The following is a 17,822-nucleotide window of genomic DNA, read 5'->3' on the forward strand; positions in this document are numbered from 1 at the left end:
TGAAAAATGAGAATTTCTTTTCAAAACGAAAGGCAAAAAAAGAAGAAAGTAGTGAGGTGTTACTATATTACTTAAATAATTAAAATATAAAGGAAATAATAATTTTTTTAGTATAACGAGGTATAAATTTAATTTTTTTGTTTGATAATAAAAATATTGGACTAAATAATATTCTGAAGTAAAAAAAAAAAAGGACTAAAACTATAATTTTGTATGTAAAAATATTCCAGGGCTGGTTCGCCATCAACGCAAATTCTACCAGACCACAATCAGATTTTTTTATATTCTTTCCAAACCTGTTTTTTTTTTTTTTTATCCGCTTCCAAACCTGTTTTTATACCCAAAAATTTGATGAAAATCTGCTCCGATCGGGAGTGTAGGGGTGGGATCAGGACGGGAGCAATTGCCATTGGGCGCTAAAGAAACGAAACATGTCAAGTCGGGTCCACCTGGCCCGGGAGGTGGAATCAATCCAGTCGGGTGAAGCCCTGGGACGGGCTTGGGTATCAAAGCTTAGCAGGCCCGACCCGACCCAAGCCATCCCATTAGTTCCAACTTCCCAATTCCAACCTCCAGTCAAGGTACTGAACTCTGTCCCGGCGACGGAGAGATCAGCTCCGGCGAAGAAGCCATGGAAGTTCAATCAGCCGCTAAAGATGAACGATCCCCACACAGATCACTCATTTCCATCCACAAAATTCTCGAAAATCCAAAACTCGCCTTCGCTTTCGCTTTGCTTCTTGTTGACGCCCTCCTCGTCTCTCTAATCATCGCCTACGTCCCCTGTAAGTTCAATTCCTTCCTCCACACCCCCCCCCCCCCCCCCCCCCCCCCCCCCCCCCTGCTTTCATGTTCGTTTCTCTCTCTTCACTTTGATAGTCAATGTAATGTACCAATCGCGATGGTTACAGATACGAAGATTGATTGGGACGCTTACATGTCACAAGTGAGTACTCATTACCTTTTGCAAAACCCTAAGCCCCTTTGGATTTAGGGGTTTTCTAAGAAAAGAAAGGATTAGAGTTCTTGTCAAATCATTCATTTGGATTAAGTATTTGGTGAAATGGAGAGAAAAAAGTATTCAAAGTTGATGTATTTTGATTGGCTCCTTCCACTTTCTCACCCAAAACCAAAAAAGATAACTTTTTGGTGAGAATCGGTGAGAAAGGGCTCCCATTTCTTATCACACTCTTTCTAACTATGCAAAGGGGCTGTAATTTTCTGAAACTCTATGTTTGTATAGGACTTGATTCAATTGCAGTAATCCAATTTATGTTGATTTGAGGGATAGGTTAGTGGGTTTCTTGAAGGAGAGAGGGATTACAGGAACTTGGAAGGTGACACAGGCCCTCTGGTCTACCCAGCAGGCTTTCTGTATATTTACTCTGCCATACAGTTCGTCACGGGAGGGCAGGTCTACCCTGCTCAGGTGATTCATCTGTATTTCTTCATTTCAGTGCTTTATTCCAAGAACAGGAAGTGTTGGATTTCTGAACTTTTTCAAAATTTTAATGTGTTAAGATACCCAAATATAAATGACTTAGGAGAATTCCTAAGAGCATCTCTTATGGTTTGAGCCATTTTTTTTTCAAGCCAAAGCTATTTTTAGCTTGCTTCAGTCTTCACCCTTGTCAAAAGTGTGCGTGCTATGTCAGGTCAAAACGCTAATAGAATCTACAGTCAATGTACGACTAGACCTGACCGGATCGTAGTTTAAAGTGATGGAAATTAGTTGTATCAAAGGCCGTAAACTTGTGGTTCTGTAATTACAAAATTGCTTCTGGTGACGGTGATGAGGTTTGGTTCTAGTCATCGGTAATAATTATATGCGAGGAATTATAATGTTTTCTTTGGTGATATGGTGAGCATAGACTGGCATATTTACTAGATAGAGAGAGTGAAACTGCAAACTGTCAGCATATTACTTAGCAAAATTCCACTCCCCCCACCCTCCCCCCCACTCATCAAAGCATTCTTTATGCTAATTGTGTGTATAGTAATCTAAAAATTGGTTTTGGTTGTTTTTGTTAGAGTCATCTAAGTCTGCTCACTAGGCGATGGCTAAGGGGCAACCAGCCAACCAGGCAAATAATGCCCAAGATTTTTAACTTCACTACACTTTTCACACTTGTCACTTCCGCATGTTGAATACTATTTTCACCTATACACACTTTTTCTACCTTAACCACCTTCCTATGAGCTTTGGTTAGCATTTACGTTTGCTAAAACATACATGTGGATGTGACTGTGAGCAACCCGTTTTTCTGTTATCTAAGTTGGCTCATAGTAATTACCATACTCAATCAAGTTATTTGACCTCTAGAAGAAGGTAAGAAGAGGTTGTTTGGATGCAACTCTGTAGTTGAAAGCAATAGACTCATGGATTTCAGATTGCACTCATGTGCTAATAATCACCATAGTGGAAATTTTATATTGAATGTAAATGCCAATGTTTATGTTGGGTCGTAGATTCGATTGACTTCCTACACTTTTTTATAAGCAATTATTCTATGTAGTATTGTACACATAAGCACATGCTAATATATCAACTCTTCCATGTCATTGCAGATTCTGTTTGGCATTCTCTACGTTTTAAATCTTGGAATTGTTTTGTTCATCTATGTGAAGACCGATGTGGTATGGATTGTTCCTTCTGCTGCTTGTTCTTCTTTGTCGTAGTAGGACCGGTGCGAGTCATTGGAATTTTGGCATGCTTGACTAGTCCAACCACAGGATAAATCATATATCTATGAATAAAAAGGAGAAGAAAAGAACTGGATCCTGATCTGATCTGTTTAAGATCTTGTAAAGTGCTATAAAAAGGTTGGCAACTCTCTGACTTCTAATATGAAAACCCCGGATTACTTGCTCAAGTGTGTGCGTGTAGCCGTGTACATGGCTGTGATTTTCATGGTTGTTTTAGAGGATAACTTTTGCAGGTCAAATGAAAGGTTTCATGGTCTAAATGACGTAATCTACCAACTATGTAGATTTCATTGAAGATTGGCTACTAATCATGTCATCTTGCACCATAGGAATACTGGACATTATTTGTTTTCAAGGCTCAAGAGTGTTTTCCTGTTAAAAGCTTATGGATATAGCAACGTTTTAATAACCATCTCATATTCATATCTAGCAGGAAACAGGCAGGACTTAGGGTTTACGTGTTTGTATATCTGTGCACGTGCACGAACGAACACTCATACTTCCCACTGCCAGTTTGCCAATATATTGTGTTGGTATATCATCACTACGAACTTCCTTTCAGCTTCCATGGTGGGCCCTTTCCCTGCTTTGTTTATCAAAAAGAGTGCACTCCATCTTTGTGCTTCGCCTGTTCAATGATTGCTTTGCCATGACCCTCCTCCATGCGGCATTTTGCTCATTTCTTTACCAAAAGTGGCATCTTGGTTTGGTTATTTTCAGGTGATATGTTAATCAATCACTTAACTTCTATAACTCTCAGTTAGGTTTGTGTTGACTTTTATTGTGATGTTATTCCAGTGGAGCTGTTTCTGTAAAGATGAATGTGCTTCTTTATGCCCCACCTTTACTACTACTCATGTTGAAGGTACATTGATTTATATTTGTCTTGTATTTCCAGAGAAACATAAGTTGACTTTATGGTTTTTTATTTGGTTATTGCATAGGCTTACTGAAGCAACGATTTATGTTGTGACTGAACATAGTGCAGGCCATGGATATAGCTGGGGTGTTTTCAGCATTAGCTGGTGCAGCATTGGTGCAGGTGCTGGCTCTTAAATTCGTGTTTCTTTATACCTGCATCATTGTAAATAGTTTAACATAGTATGATCATAAGATTCCTATTTTTGTTGTGATACCCTGGTCCTCTGCTGTCTAATCCATCTGATTATTCTCTTTTTGTTGGTTGCTTAACTTTTTGGAAATTTTGTTTTCATCTGTCAAAATGTATTGTAAGAACGTGTAGTATTCTTCGTTATGGAACATTAATTAAATAGTTTCCCTTTCTGCTGCTATCTGATTAGGTTAGTTGGACTGCAACTGCAATTACGATGTGATGGAGGCCGGACGCATTGTTTGATCAAGATGTCTTTTTTTGTTTTCCAAACCATTTGACATATGGTTCTGCAGATTCTGTTGGGGCTACCTTTTCTGTTAGCAAATCCTATCGCATATCTATCAAGAGCCTTCAATCTTGGGCGTGTCTTCATCCACTTTTGGTACTCTTTTTAACCTGATAAAAATTGCTTGCAGTTGTAAACCATCAGCCTGAAAGGACACATTGATTTGTTAACTAATTGAGCCATTGAGAGGCATAAGCACACAAAGACCATAGTTTTTTCCATTATATGATATTTTTCGTACGGTAGCTAGGAGTTGATCCAAGTATAACATGGAAAACATGTTTCTTTAATTTTAGAATAATATCAGCAACAATCTCATGAATTTTTGGACTGTTAACGATCTTCTCATCTGGAATGATAAGCAGGTGAAATTTATTCACTTGTCTTAGCTTACACCTTCCATGGCCGCTTGTATGTGCCATCCATGATACTTGGCATTGATTCTTTTAAGAGAGGTGGTGATTATTAAGCTGAATATTCTGTAACTTTAATGTTTTCCAATCACTATGAGAACTGGTGACTGTCTGAATAGGAAAGTTGGGCATTATTGAAACAGGGGTATCTTTTTGGCAGTCAGAGGTTGTTTGAGGTGTGAACACATAAGGATGTCAAAATAGGCTAATTTGTTGAGCACATTGGCACCATAAGTACATGCTACCGTTTGTAACAAACATATTTTTGAATAATGTTAGATAAACAAAGCTGTCTAGTAAGTTTTTGATGAACTTCAATAGATTCATAACCACTTTCATGTTGTGTCAATCATTGTGTTTGGAGTACATTTTCTTATGCTTGTTTGTAACTTATTTTATGTCCTCCGGGAATGCAATTAATAAGAAACTGATGTCTCATATATTTTTCAGGTCTGTTAACTTCAAGTTTGTTCCTGAACCAGTCTTTATATCAAAAGAGTTTGCGGTCTCTTTGCTAGTTACTCATCTGATACTACTCGCCGTGTTTTCTCACTATAGATGGTGCAGGTAAGTAGATTTTATTTTCTTCACTGCCGCTAAAGATAAATGGAGTAAGTTGGAATGACGAGACATTGAGATTTGACCAAACTTTCTGCAACCTTTACGGAAAAACTTGGTTTACTGTTCTGTTGAAATAGTTTGCTCTGTAAGACAATTCTTAACGTCAACCTTCAGAATTCTTCAAAAGTTGTTGCTTTGTGCTCTTGGATGAGATGATTGGATTATTGAGTACAGATGGATTGTGAGTGCATGAGCCCTTAGAAAGGACTCAGATGCAGTTGTGTGGGTTGACAGAAAGGTGGGCATGTTGAACTATTATGTTTAAGAATAAAAAAAGAGAGTGGGAGTTGGGTAGGAGCAATGTTCTAAAACTCGGTACTCGGTACTCACTCGGCCGGCCACCTTGTACCTTGTAGGCTGAGTACTCGGCGATTACTCGGTGATTACTCGGCGAGTAGAAATTACTCGGTATTTTTTTTTATATGTTCCCCAAATGATATTCATAATGCATAATGAGAAGTTCAATGTTCATAGTTCAAACCAAATGAAACTAAGTACAAAATTACTAGTCCATTGCAAAGCTTAACGTTCAAACCAAATGAAACCAGGTACAAAATTAATAGTCAATTACAAAGTTCAACGTTCAAACCAAATGAAACGAAGTACAAAATTAGTAGTCAATTATTCCTCCTCTTCTTCTTCTCGAAGAAGAAGAATAGCAGCAGCCGCTTCGGACAGCAGCAGCTTCGAACAGCAGCAATAGCTTGATTGGTGTGTTCACTCGATTAGGGTAAGTATAAAACTATGCTGAAATTACACTAACGACCCTTCAAATTTAACATATTATGTATTTTACCCCATTTTTCAGTTTTTTTTTCGATTTTCTCCCCACTTCCGAGTAATCTCGTTTTACCGAGTAATCGGTACTCGCCGAGTAATGCCGAGTAATCGGCTGGCCGAGTAATTCCACCGAGTAGCCCTAACTCTACTCGGCTAGGCACCGAGTACCGAGTACTCGCCGAGTATTTCCGAGTTTTAGAACACTGGGTAGGAGAAATGACTACACCTGAAGGACTTACTTTCTCCATTCTTGGCACTTCTTTTTTCCTTATCTTTTTAATTATGCTAAAATTCAGTAGGTAAGTAGAGTTTCTTGAAGTTCAATTTTATTGTTTCTATTTGCAGGCATGAAGGAGGGCTTCTGAGTTTTTTGCATTCAAAGCTTTTCTCTATGAAGCTCAGCGCAGCCATTTCAAGTTCCTTCTCTTTTGAGCAGTTTCATAATCGTCACTCTAACTTCAAGCTTCTGAATAAAGAGCGTAAGACATATACCTCGACTTTTGTATTATTCTTTCTCTGGACTGGAGACTAAATAGGAATTTGTGACCGATGCAGATATTGTGACGGTTATGTTTGTTGGGAATTTTATTGGCATTGTATGTGCCAGATCACTGCATTACCAATTCTACTCGTGGTAAGAATTGCTGACAAATTTCTTATCCTTGTAAACCTTTAGCTGCATGTATCTGTTGTTGCACTTCCCCAATGGAAAAAGAATGTAGTAGGTTTTGGTTAGCTTGAATGCATATGCTTCTTCTTGTGTTCGTAATGATGCAGTATACATATCCTGGCTGCATGTAGACATCAATTGGACGGTCTGTTTTTTTGCGCTTTGCTGTACTCACGTGCTCCTGATCCTTTTCATTTCCCAAATTAGGCCGTCTTTTGGGTATTAGCTGCCTTCACGCCTTTTTCTCTGTATGACTAACCTGCGGTACACATCCTACACGTGCTGCAATAGGAAGTTTTCTCTTGGTACGGCTCGAGAAAAAAATGATTTGAAGGTTTATGTATACGATATAATAGGAAAATGGGTTCGTAAATTAGTAATTCAACCAATGCATTCATGGTAAATGAGTTTATATTGTCCGCAGGTACTTCTATAGCCTACCATATCTACTGTGGAGAACTTCTTTTCCTACATTATTACGGTACGTTGGTTTGTCTTTTCTTTTTTCATTTTTTGCTTTCCTAGTTGTAGGATCGTGGATAATCTTCCCTACCCAGGCCATTGGTTTATTCACTTCTCTCTGTTTTTGCAGCTTAATGTTGTTTGAAGCGGTGGAGTTCTGTTGGAATGTCTACCCCTCAACCAACTATTCATCTGCCTTGCTGCTTTGTGCTCACTTGGTCATCCTATGGGGCCTCTGGACCGCTGCACCTGAATATCCTTACGTAAATGAGAAAACATCAACTGAAAACAAGAGGAAATAAGGTGCTGGCATATTTTCTATCCTCTTTTGTTTTTCTTCCCGAAACACAACTTACGTGCCAAGTTGACCTATACGTAAAGGTGAATGTTCGACAGGGAATGTGTTATACGAGCTTTCTTCATTTTTCCCTTTCGGCACATTAACACTTGCGTAGTTTTGACTTTGGACAGGGTAGTGATATTGGCACTGTCATAATGTATTGTTTTTAGGTCATCTTACTTGGAGATTTGCAAAATTAACCTCTTAGCGTGCACTTCTTTTATGCTGTAAAATTCTCATACAGGAGGACAAGTGAGCCAATTAAAGACATGATGATATTTCCAGAAGTTGTTAAATTTCACTTGCATAATTTCGTTACTTATGCGTTGAAAATTTATGAGAAATAGTATAAAATTTAAGAACTGTTTTTCTTACACTAAGAAGATGCATCGCCACCAATTAGTGAAAGACTTAGAGGTGGTTTGGTCTAACTGGATTGTATTTTTGTCCTTATTTAAAATTTTTAATTTTGCGTCGATTTTTTTAAAGATTATTGATTTATCTCGACGAGAGAAATCTCAAAAAAAAAAAAAAAAAAAAAAAAACATGAATCAAAATTTTTAAAAAGTTCAGATAAGACAAAAATAATACAAAAAATCTGTCAGTTTTGAATTATTTTCTTCTTTAGAAGGTTTCCAGGGAGCGAGTAAATGATACGGAGTAAGATTTAGCAAATGCTTCGTGGAGTAGAAGCGTCTGCTGATTGTTCTTCTCGCTGCTCGTGGAGTTGTACTCATCACTCTGCTACAACAATTTTGCGTTTTAGTTCTTATATACCATATAGAGGAGATTAATTTAAGAGACACATATGGATTACGAAAGGATGGTCTTTTTTTTTTTTTTTTTTCATAAGTGATTATGATAGGGTGTTAAATGAATGAATGAGGAGATGAATTTTTGGACACGAATATTCATCCTGTCACAGGTGATGAAGGATTAATTACAAGTAGTTCCTGCAACTTGTTCAGGAGGAAAAATCTCATCAAGTAAAGATGCAAGAATTCATTGCACCATAGGATTATAGGAACGGGGTTCGCAGAGAAAATAAAGATAAAGATCAATTTTTTTTTAAAAAAGGATGCAAATATTTGGATGAAAAATGAATTTAAGGTTCTTTTAAGTTACGTGTCATCACAAACTCGTAAAACTGTCTTACCACCGAAGAAATTTTTCTTCGCCTGGTAAGGCAGGGGGAGATCCACAAACAAGAAAAGAGCTTCTCCATTGATCGATCGAGTTTGCTTTCAAGGAAGAAATCTTTCGTACTATTGATATGTTATCAATCATTATTTGGGAACAACAAAATCATTTGTCATATACTATTGTACACAAAGCAAGAGAACAAGAAACGCGGAGAAACATCGAAAATCCAAAAGCGGGATGAATATTGAAGAGTCGTCTTTTAGCTCCGGCATTGGGTAATGGCACTGCAACCGCGAGTGTATGGGTTAGCCTGGCCCCCGAGTACGCAGTTGTAATAGGACGTACCCTTAATCGAGCACGGCACGAAATCCCTCTCCAGCACACCGTAGCTGATGTACTTGGTAGTCGTTAATATGCGCCTGTTGCTCTCCGAGTCCATGTCGAACTCTCCTTGATCGCCGGCTGCGCCCATGCACTCCCCGATCGTGCCTCTGCATTCGCCCTGTCCCGCGGGAATCCACTTCCATTTGTGGTGGTTCCCGGTGGCTTCAACGACGGTTGACAGGACGATTGGAGACAGCACAAGGAAAGAAGACATGATCAACATGCGGCGGAAGGCGGAGGAGTACTTTGCCATAGTTGGTTTCTTCTTCAGCCTCTCTTCTCAATGTTCTTTATTGCTATGAAACATTCTACTAGACTACTACATACCATTTTTCTAACAAGGCCGGCAGGCTATATCTTTGAGCTGTTTTTTTTAATAGTTCAAAGAAAATGAAATTGATTTGATCAATGGTATCAAACACATTGCCACTCCGCTTGCATCTAGCTGTCTAAGTAGGGAAATTTTTTATTTCAAATAGGTTGTATTCCGCCCAGTTTAGATGCTCTGTTGGCTAGAAATTTGCCTTCTTCAGTTGTTGCCTTTCTTGTGCACATGTCACAAAACAGGAAAAAATCAACCAATGACGACATTTTATTCGCTTGATGAATCAATTGAGATGAAACAGTCTAATCAAATGGGTAACGAAGAGATAAAGAAAATCCTTTATTAATTGGTTGATATTTACAGGCCTTTTTCTGAGATTATTATATTGAGATTGCTTCTTCAAACTTCAAAGAAGCATACTATTACGTTGTTTATAAATTCGTCACGCCAGCTATATAGGATTGCCATGGAGCTTATGGAGTGCCCGCACTTTTGATCCCGTGCATCATCAATCGCAGGATTGCACAATAATCTTTTGTGCAATCACGTGACTGACATTGCACGGGAACAGATGTACATACACTTTTAGGTACATGTGACATGATGTGGAGTTTATGTCGGCTGAAATTCCAAAGGAAAAAAAAAAACAAGCATGTAAATTAATTTGCAAAAATATTAGGGAGTCAAGCCAAAAGAACAAGGTGTTGCGAATAAAAAATGGTATGCTGGCATTCTGGAGTTGTTATTTTACACTACGCATAATCTGTAATTAGCTGAACCGGTTACACCCAAGTGAAAAGCATGACCAAGTACTTTCGTAATTAAGTGGAAAAAGATGTCTACAAGGGAGTCGGTTTCAACGGTTTGTTTAAAGAAAAGAAAAGAAAAGAAAAGAAAATATAAAGCGATATAAACAAGAATACTCATCCGAGCCACCTAAGGGCGGAACTACAGTCCAAAGCGGGGTGGGCTGTAGCCCAGGTGAACTTCAAAAAATTAAAAAATGCATATGTATAAGTTTACTTAGCCCATTAAATTGCAGCCCACTTCATTCTATATATGATTATTTACGTATTTCAAAAAAATGTATATGTATAATTTTAGCCCACTTCATTCTATGATCGATTTTCTACTTTGAAAGAGAATTGATATTGACTCAGAAATATTTCAGATTCGATAGTAAATGATTTCTACTCTCTGAAACAACGTAGGGCACAACTTCAATATGATACAACTTCAACAATGCATGTTTTTCGTACTTTTGTTTTGTTTAATTCTGAACATTTTATGTATTTATGTACAAGTTTGCTGGATATTAATTATAAAACTCTTTTTGGTTCATCTATATATTTGAAAAAAAAGAAGCAACTATAATGGAAACAATATATTCATGATTTAAGATGAAAAACGTTTGGGAGAAAATATGAATTCCCTATTGGTATTCCCTATTTTGCTTCTTCTCCAAGTAAACATCTACTTCGTACTATTTTATTTTACTTTACATAAGAAACTACTCCATTAAGTAGCATTGATTAAAGACAAATAGACAAGCAACATGCGATAATGTACTTTGTGAGAATAACCGATCGATGAGGAGGTAAGTAATGTTCACCCACTTTTTAGATAGCAAAACAAAATTGGTAGTACTATTATTTTGCACATGCAAGACCTCATACATTGACTTTTAATGCTTGACCATTTCTCAAATAGAAAAAATTGATTTCTTAAGTCAAATTTTACACAAGAAATGGTAGTCATTAATTGTCACATCAACTTCGTGTGTTGCAATCTTTGTTGTTCAAAAGGAGAAATTTTTCCGTGCCAAGCGGGTATCATGTGGTGTCCGCTTGGTGCATCCGGACCGTCCATTTTGATTTTGGACAGCCTCGGATTTGGAGAGAGAGAAAGAGGAGGGGTGAGAGGAGAGAAAATGTTTTAATCTGAGCCGTCCAAAAGTGCATCAAATGGCTCGGGAGTGCCGAGTGGGCACCACGTGGGATATACCCACTCGGCATTTGTTAGGATTGAAACACACACTCATGATTTTCATGAGTATTAAACAGTAAAGTAATCAACACAGCAATATACGTGGTTCTCCAAAACCGAATACGTCCACGGGAGCGAAAGAGCAGTCTTCCTTATTGATGATCACAGTACATAGGGTTTTACAATAGAGAATATTATACCTCCTCTATCCCTACCCTTATAACACCGTACCACGCTCCGTTCCATTCCGCTTCATTGCGCTTCGCTGCGCTCGCTCTACTCCACTACGCTTGCAACTAGCTCTTATTGTAGAACTTCTCGGTACCTCTCATGTATGAGCCACAAGTTCTAACAGCACTAAAAAATTTATCGTTCAAAAGATCTTTATGAAACTATTCAAATAATCTAACAACCGTGGTGGGTTCGGGTTAAAAATTACTTCGATATCATTGGAGTTACTTTGTCAAGTAATATATTTTTTTTTTGTAAACATACTATTGTAATCAAATAAGGTTAAACTGAACCAAATAAAGTATTAATATTGGAACAAGTTAAAAAATATAGTATAACTTCCGCTGGAAAAAATAAAGCTCAAACTATTGAAGATTCTATTATATATAGACTATATATATAGTTGCAAGGAGATTAATTAGGAAACCCTAGCCACACGATCGAAGACAATGTCAACTATTGTAACGACCCATTCCCTCACTGAAAATATCCTTTATTTCTCCTAAGAATATTTGTCCTTGTCGACCTGAGTATTTTCCTTTCCCAATACCGTTTGAAAATGGGAGTGGATCATCTCCAATTGTCCCGGACAGTTGCTGAAGTTGTCTCACAACTATGGGTCTTACTAACATATCTTCATGTGAAGATATACCTGCGTTGTTATAAAATACTAGCATCCACGTGCCTCATCTCCATTTATCTCCAAATGTAGTCCAAAATTTATTTTAACTTATTCTCTTGTTACTTACTAATTCTATCCTCATAGAAAACCAGTACTCCTTGACCCTTGTCTGGATAGTAGACAACTAAAATTACATTAATTATTTTTCCCCCTTTTCTATCACACGCAATATAAAATAAAATATACTAATATATATACTCTTTGCAGAAATTAGTGCGAAGGATATGGGCCGGGTTTTACAAATTATTATGGTGTGGAATCCTCAATGAAGCTTCGTATAACTTTGATCTATTGGACCGGGGTTAATTATTAATCTAATAAATTAATAATAATCCATTCTTGCCACTTAGCAAAAAGGCTTATTTGAACTTCCGTTCTGACCACTCTCGTCAAAATAATAATAATAATAATAATAATAATAATAATAATAATAAAGCCAATATATTACAGAGTAACACCCTTCAAATTAATTAAACAATGACTGTTTAAGCTAATTTTGGATGCATCATGCATGCATTATACATTTGGCAAAATAATGCACAACTTCCTAATATATTTTTTGGCCGATTGATACTATATAATCTCAACTGAAATATAATTTTATAAAGTCCTGTCCATAAAGTTTCTTGAAGCTTATTTCTCATTTACAATGAATTGCCTTACGCAAAGGCAATTGGCATGCATCAAAGAAGTTGGTCGAACTTCTATACTAACGGGCTCGGATATCTGAGTTATCAAAAACTTGTATATTAGCTTGGGATGTATTATGTTAATGTGTAATATAAGTAGAATTTTTTTCCCGATAAATCCGCCTCCGAATCAACAATTCGTAAGAACAAAAGGATATCATCGAGAAAGGAAATGGTATAACTGACATTTCGCTCAAAATGATTAACAGTTATATTCTTGTATAGTCCACTGTATCGCTCATCCATGATTATAACAAAATCATGTGTTGTATTATTGGAGTACAAATAATAACGGAACAGGAAAGGAAACAAATAACGAGAAATCAATTTTAACTAACTCCGGCATTGAGTAATGGCACTGCAGCCGCGAGAGTAAGGGTTAGCCTGGGCCCCTGTTTGGCAATTGTAATAGGACGCACCCCTAACCGAGCACGGCACCGTATTGCTCTGCAGCGCGCCGTAGCTGATGTAATTGTCGGTTGCTAGTATCCGCCTGTTGCTCTCCGAGTCCATCTCGAACTCTCCTCCACCGGCGCCTGCGCCCATGCACTCGCCTATCGAGCCTCTGCAGGCCGCCGCCTGCTTGGTGGGAATCCAGCTGCTCCACTCGTGGTGGTTCCCGGTGGCTTTGACCGCGGTTGACGAGACGACTAATAGAGACAGCACTAGTACGAGGAAAGAAGGTATGGTCAGCAGGCCGCGGAAGGCCGAGGAGGAGTTTTCCATCGTCGTCTCCTCCGTAGGTACGTAGCTTGTTTAATTTGTTCTTGTAGCTTTGGAAATGGAAATGTGTTTCTTGTTGACAAGGCTGAGCTGAGCAAGGCCTATTTTAAGCATTTGTCGTGTGAAGAAAATGACATTGATGATGGTGGCATCAACCGTTTTGCCACTCTGTTTTGGACATTTTCTTTCTAATTTCAATGTGGAGATGTATAAAGAATATATATTTTATTTAAATCATCCATGACGGTGATATATCAACCAACAATATTGACATTTTTTTAATAGTACTGTAATTATTATAGTTGGTATGGAGAAGTCTAGAGGCAAAATAATATATAAAGCAAATGGGCAAATTAAAGAGAAATTAAGACGTTATCTATTAGTAGTAGTAGTTAATAAAAGGGAGAACATGCATATGTCGTTCGTCAGTAAGTTTCAATGTAACATCTTCGAATTATGTCAGTCGAAATTCAAAATTAAAAAGCTGTACATAAAATTCAAATCTTATGGTCATTGGGGAGTTTACCTGGTCGTTAGCTTTGGAATTCCAAAAGTGGTCGAGTTACGTGCAAGCTGATCCGAAAATATATTTAATTAGCTCAATAGGTAACATGACCGGGGTAGTTTGTAATTTGAGGGGACGATGAAGGGTATATTGGTAAAGACGAGGCCAAATACAAGGATCGATTTGCTCAACAACTTTCAGCAGTTAGGTTGTCCTAATATTCGACCAAATATTGTACAGTAAATAATTAATACTATAAAGCAGCAGGAGAATCCAGAACCTAACCCACCAGAAGCCTGCCAAAAAAACCATGGAATCCTCGACGAAGCTTCTTCTTATAATCCTCGAAGCTTTATTGATATAATCACGCAAAATCTTATTATTGGCGAAAAAACTTATTATTTGAACAATTCTTTAGTAGTGCAAATGCAGCTAGCTAGCCTCATTGGTGTTGAGAAAGTTTTAGCTGATACATGCATGACAAATAATTTACTCCTATATAACTTCTAAATTGTACTCAGTTTAGCTCATACTTGCCATTCTTTTGTCGAGTTTTATTTCTCGAATTAACACTCCACCGCTGTCCGATTTTTAAGTCCTCGAGGGGATCTAATTCCTTTTCTTTATTGTCAAATCATGTCCCTTTTTAAGAATAACCATGCCCCGTTTTAAGAAAGAGTTTGTTTGGTAATTAATGTGGATGGATAAAGAAATCAAATTACTTGGTTGCTACAAGGTCGGTCAAATGCATCTCTCCTCGCTGGCATCAAGGTCCAGGAGTCATTGATCCATAGAAAAACCATCAATTCTAAACCTACCCAATTAAGAGAATGATATCATTCCTGTTCATATGTTTTTTTATATAAAAAATAAATAAATTGGTGGAAGATTGACTAGTCCAATCTCAAGGTGATCATAAATTAAGTGCATAAATGGTTCACGCGTTTATCATACCATCAAGGAAAATAAAGACAGAGAATTAGGTAGGTAGGTTTGGAGAGTTGGAATTGGAGAAAAAGAAATAAACTAGCTAGCTAGCTAGGAGATCGAATGAGTGGAAGCTGGGCCAAAGTCAAAACACAGAAACCGCACTTATCACAAGTTGCAGGGACAAAATTGATAATAACCAAACTAGTATTCCCTGTCTGTCAATCTCTGTCTACTTTTGGGTTCTCCCCATTTTCCTTCACTTCTATCGACTCGTATTCTCTCATCTTATTAACCAATTCAAAACGAGAGGTTACCGGGGGGGGGGCGGGGGGGATCATATCTAAATATCTAATGCATTGAATTACGGTGTTTCCGACTTCCAATTACGTAGGTACCGAAATAAACAAGTTTAAAATAGAGATATGGTAAGCAAATTAAACCAAATCGAGTTGGGGTCGACTACAATGAGATAGTTAAAAAATAAAATAAAAATGGAGCTAGGTTAGCCAGATATATATTCTGAATCATAGGACGGACGGAGGTTCTGGCCTCTAGAGCCTCGAACATGATACATAAAATCACCGCATTATATTTTTTCTATTATTGTGGTCGATTTGAAAGTGATCAAGTGAACGCACCAACTGGAACCAAAGTGGATGTCATATTTTCGAAGTAATTCTGAGAAAGATTAAGAATAAGAATAGAGAAGTTGTGGGTTCACGAAATAATAGTTGAGATCACATAAATTATACTATAATTGGGCTAGCTACAATGAGATAAAAAAATGAAATAAGAGAAGATTTTTTATTTTTTTTATACAATTGAAGGTAGTTAACCTGAAGGTATTACCGAATACTGATGGGTAAAAAATACCTGATCTCCCGAACAACGGAAGCGTAACGAAAAACAAACACACACGAAAGAGACACAAGATTACATGGTTCCCCAAACTCGGGTACGTCTACGGAGAGAATAACTTCCACTAATATTGAAGGAGTACAATGAAATATAAAATACCCTACTCTAACTCTCAAGCTCTCGATATTTTTATCTCCCGTGCTCACACAATATTCTTACTGATTTTTTCTCTCACACACACTGTATACCTTGCTTTGTGCTCTCTGCCGTAGCTCACTCACTGCCTTCGCCACACATGAACTGCCTCATTTAAATAGGAATAAGAGAGGAATCTACACACTTGAGTCTTCATATTCTTCCAAGCATCACAAATGCTCTTTGGGACTTTCCAAGCACAGCCAGCTAATTTTAGAGAGGTTTCTAGAGAAGTCATTCACCAAAAACCAACCCATTTTACTGCTTAACTCCACCGAACCAATTAAAAACCAACTAACCATAATTATTTTCACATCCACCATTTTCACATCCACCATTTGATTTTCACATCCACCATTTTCACATCCACCATTTTCTCTTCTTTCTTTCTTTTTTTTTTAATCGGCGACTTTTTCTCTTCTTACAAGTAAATTTATAGCATTCACCTTTCATGTGTAAAAATTGCACACTTGTAAAATAAACTCATCCGTAAAAAACTAAAAAAGTGGAGTGTGGTTGTAAAAAAGAGAAGTCTAATTAATTAAATTGGCTTCTCTAAACTTTTCTCTGAAACTGCACGGCTGGCAACTAAGGATTTTCTTCATATCCGCCATATCACTCCTAACCAATTTTGTGCTCATTGCCCAGATTCTATTGAGAGGCCCATGCATGCTCTTAGGTTCTGTCCTTTGGCCCGTGATTTCTGGTTAGATATTGGTGTTGACCAATCCCTTTTCGATACCAACCTTAGCTTCATGGAGTCAGGGCCGGCCCCGAGGTAAGTCCCGCAAGCCCTCGGTCTTGGGCAACCCTCGGGCTGGGGCAACCAAAAAAAAAAAGTTTTCGAGTTAGATTATAAATAAAAATAGTTTCCCCTAATATCACAACCATTCGCTTGCTGTAATGGTTGCTGCGTTTGTTAAAGATGCCATGGGTCTAAGGTTTGATTCCCAGGCACATTTCTTATTTTTCCTCCATTCTTTTTCTCTCTTTTTGTTTTCCTCCAATCCATAATTTTTGTTCTACCTCATTTTTTTCCCCTCCCAACAATAATTTATAAATAATATATTCTTACATTTGATTTTAAAAAAGTCATAGCTAAATAAATAGAGCGAGTTAACACGGTTTTTATTTTTATCTTTGACCTACCATTTCGCAATATAAGATTAAAGAGATTGGCAATGATCTCAATTGTAAATGAGGGGCAATTCCACTAAGAACATTTTTGGACATTTGGGGCTTTTTTAACTTCTTATACTTTTCAAGACAGGCCATTCTCTTAACATATATTAACAATAAAACCCAAAAAACAAAAAATAGCGAAACGGGCCCTGAGTTTTTGGATAAGTAAAGTACGATGACTCAATTAAAAATTTGTTTCAAAAAATGCTAGAAAAAGTTTGTTTTCTTTAAATCAGATCGTGTTGATCATAAAACACTACAAACAGAATTTACATTTTAATGTTGATTTTCTTGATGTAATTCAAGCTAAAAAACGATGTAACTTTTTTTTTTGGTACTCAATTTTTTTCCTTTTTTTGTATGACTTTATAGTAAGTGGGCAACAAAGCATGATGTTGGGTTAGGGCAACCCAAATCCCGGGGTCGGCACTGTGGAGTGTGAGGGTTCATTTTCATTGTAATTGTAAACACATGCATTCTTCGGGCCATCCTTGGAAATTGAAATGTAGTTTTCCCCCTTGTCTCTGTTGGTGTCTTTGGACAAACAAGAATAGACGTTACTTCAACTCGATCAACAGTGATGATTCTCCTCCTATT

General features: G+C 37.4%; 3 protein-coding genes across 4 annotated transcripts; 1 reads left to right on the forward strand and 2 right to left on the reverse strand.

Moving 5' to 3' along the window:
• Positions 1 to 553: 553 nt before the first annotated feature.
• Positions 554 to 7,688, forward strand: LOC131315088 (dol-P-Man:Man(5)GlcNAc(2)-PP-Dol alpha-1,3-mannosyltransferase). 2 transcript variants are annotated; one of them, XM_058344151.1, is made up of 13 exons: positions 556 to 785; positions 912 to 946; positions 1,292 to 1,429; positions 2,569 to 2,637; positions 3,269 to 3,426; positions 3,505 to 3,571; positions 3,695 to 3,748; positions 4,114 to 4,202; positions 4,970 to 5,086; positions 6,266 to 6,399; positions 6,476 to 6,554; positions 7,015 to 7,071; positions 7,183 to 7,688. In XM_058344151.1, exons 1-13 carry the CDS (start codon positions 632 to 634, stop codon positions 7,352 to 7,354), a joined length of 1,323 nt encoding a protein of 440 aa, XP_058200134.1. In that variant the 5' UTR covers positions 556 to 631; the 3' UTR covers positions 7,355 to 7,688. The 2 variants fall into 2 exon arrangements, with proteins under 2 accessions (XP_058200135.1, XP_058200134.1); XM_058344152.1 differs by lacking the exon at positions 2,569 to 2,637 and having other exon boundaries at positions 554 to 785.
• Positions 7,689 to 8,634: 946 nt separating this feature from the next.
• LOC131315095 (rapid alkalinization factor-like) lies at positions 8,635 to 9,238 on the reverse strand. The gene has a single exon (XM_058344162.1). The coding sequence runs from the start codon at positions 9,170 to 9,172 to the stop codon at positions 8,795 to 8,797; it is 378 nt and encodes a 125-aa protein (XP_058200145.1). The 5' UTR covers positions 9,173 to 9,238; the 3' UTR covers positions 8,635 to 8,794.
• Positions 9,239 to 13,031: 3,793 nt separating this feature from the next.
• Positions 13,032 to 13,745, reverse strand: LOC131315094 (rapid alkalinization factor-like). Its single transcript, XM_058344161.1, has one exon. The coding sequence runs from the start codon at positions 13,556 to 13,558 to the stop codon at positions 13,166 to 13,168; it is 393 nt and encodes a 130-aa protein (XP_058200144.1). The 5' UTR covers positions 13,559 to 13,745; the 3' UTR covers positions 13,032 to 13,165.
• Positions 13,746 to 17,822: the final 4,077 nt, after the last annotated feature.

Source organism: Rhododendron vialii, chromosome 13a (assembly GCF_030253575.1).
Source record: "Rhododendron vialii isolate Sample 1 chromosome 13a, ASM3025357v1".
Lineage (NCBI taxonomy): Eukaryota > Viridiplantae > Streptophyta > Magnoliopsida > Ericales > Ericaceae > Rhododendron > Rhododendron vialii.

Coding starts and splice junctions, on each gene's coding strand:
- LOC131315094 (XM_058344161.1), bottom strand. CDS start 13,558: ATGGAAAACTCCTCCTCGGCCTTCCGCGGCCTGCTGACCATACCTTCT.
- LOC131315095 (XM_058344162.1), bottom strand. CDS start 9,172: ATGGCAAAGTACTCCTCCGCCTTCCGCCGCATGTTGATCATGTCTTCT.
- LOC131315088 (XM_058344151.1), top strand. CDS start 632: ATGGAAGTTCAATCAGCCGCTAAAGATGAACGATCCCCACACAGATCA. Junction 3,427..3,504: donor CTTGGTTTGGTTATTTTCAG/GTGATATGTTAA, acceptor ATGTTATTCCAG/TGGAGCTGTTTCTGTAAAGA. Junction 6,400..6,475: donor CAAGCTTCTGAATAAAGAGC/GTAAGACATATA, acceptor TGACCGATGCAG/ATATTGTGACGGTTATGTTT.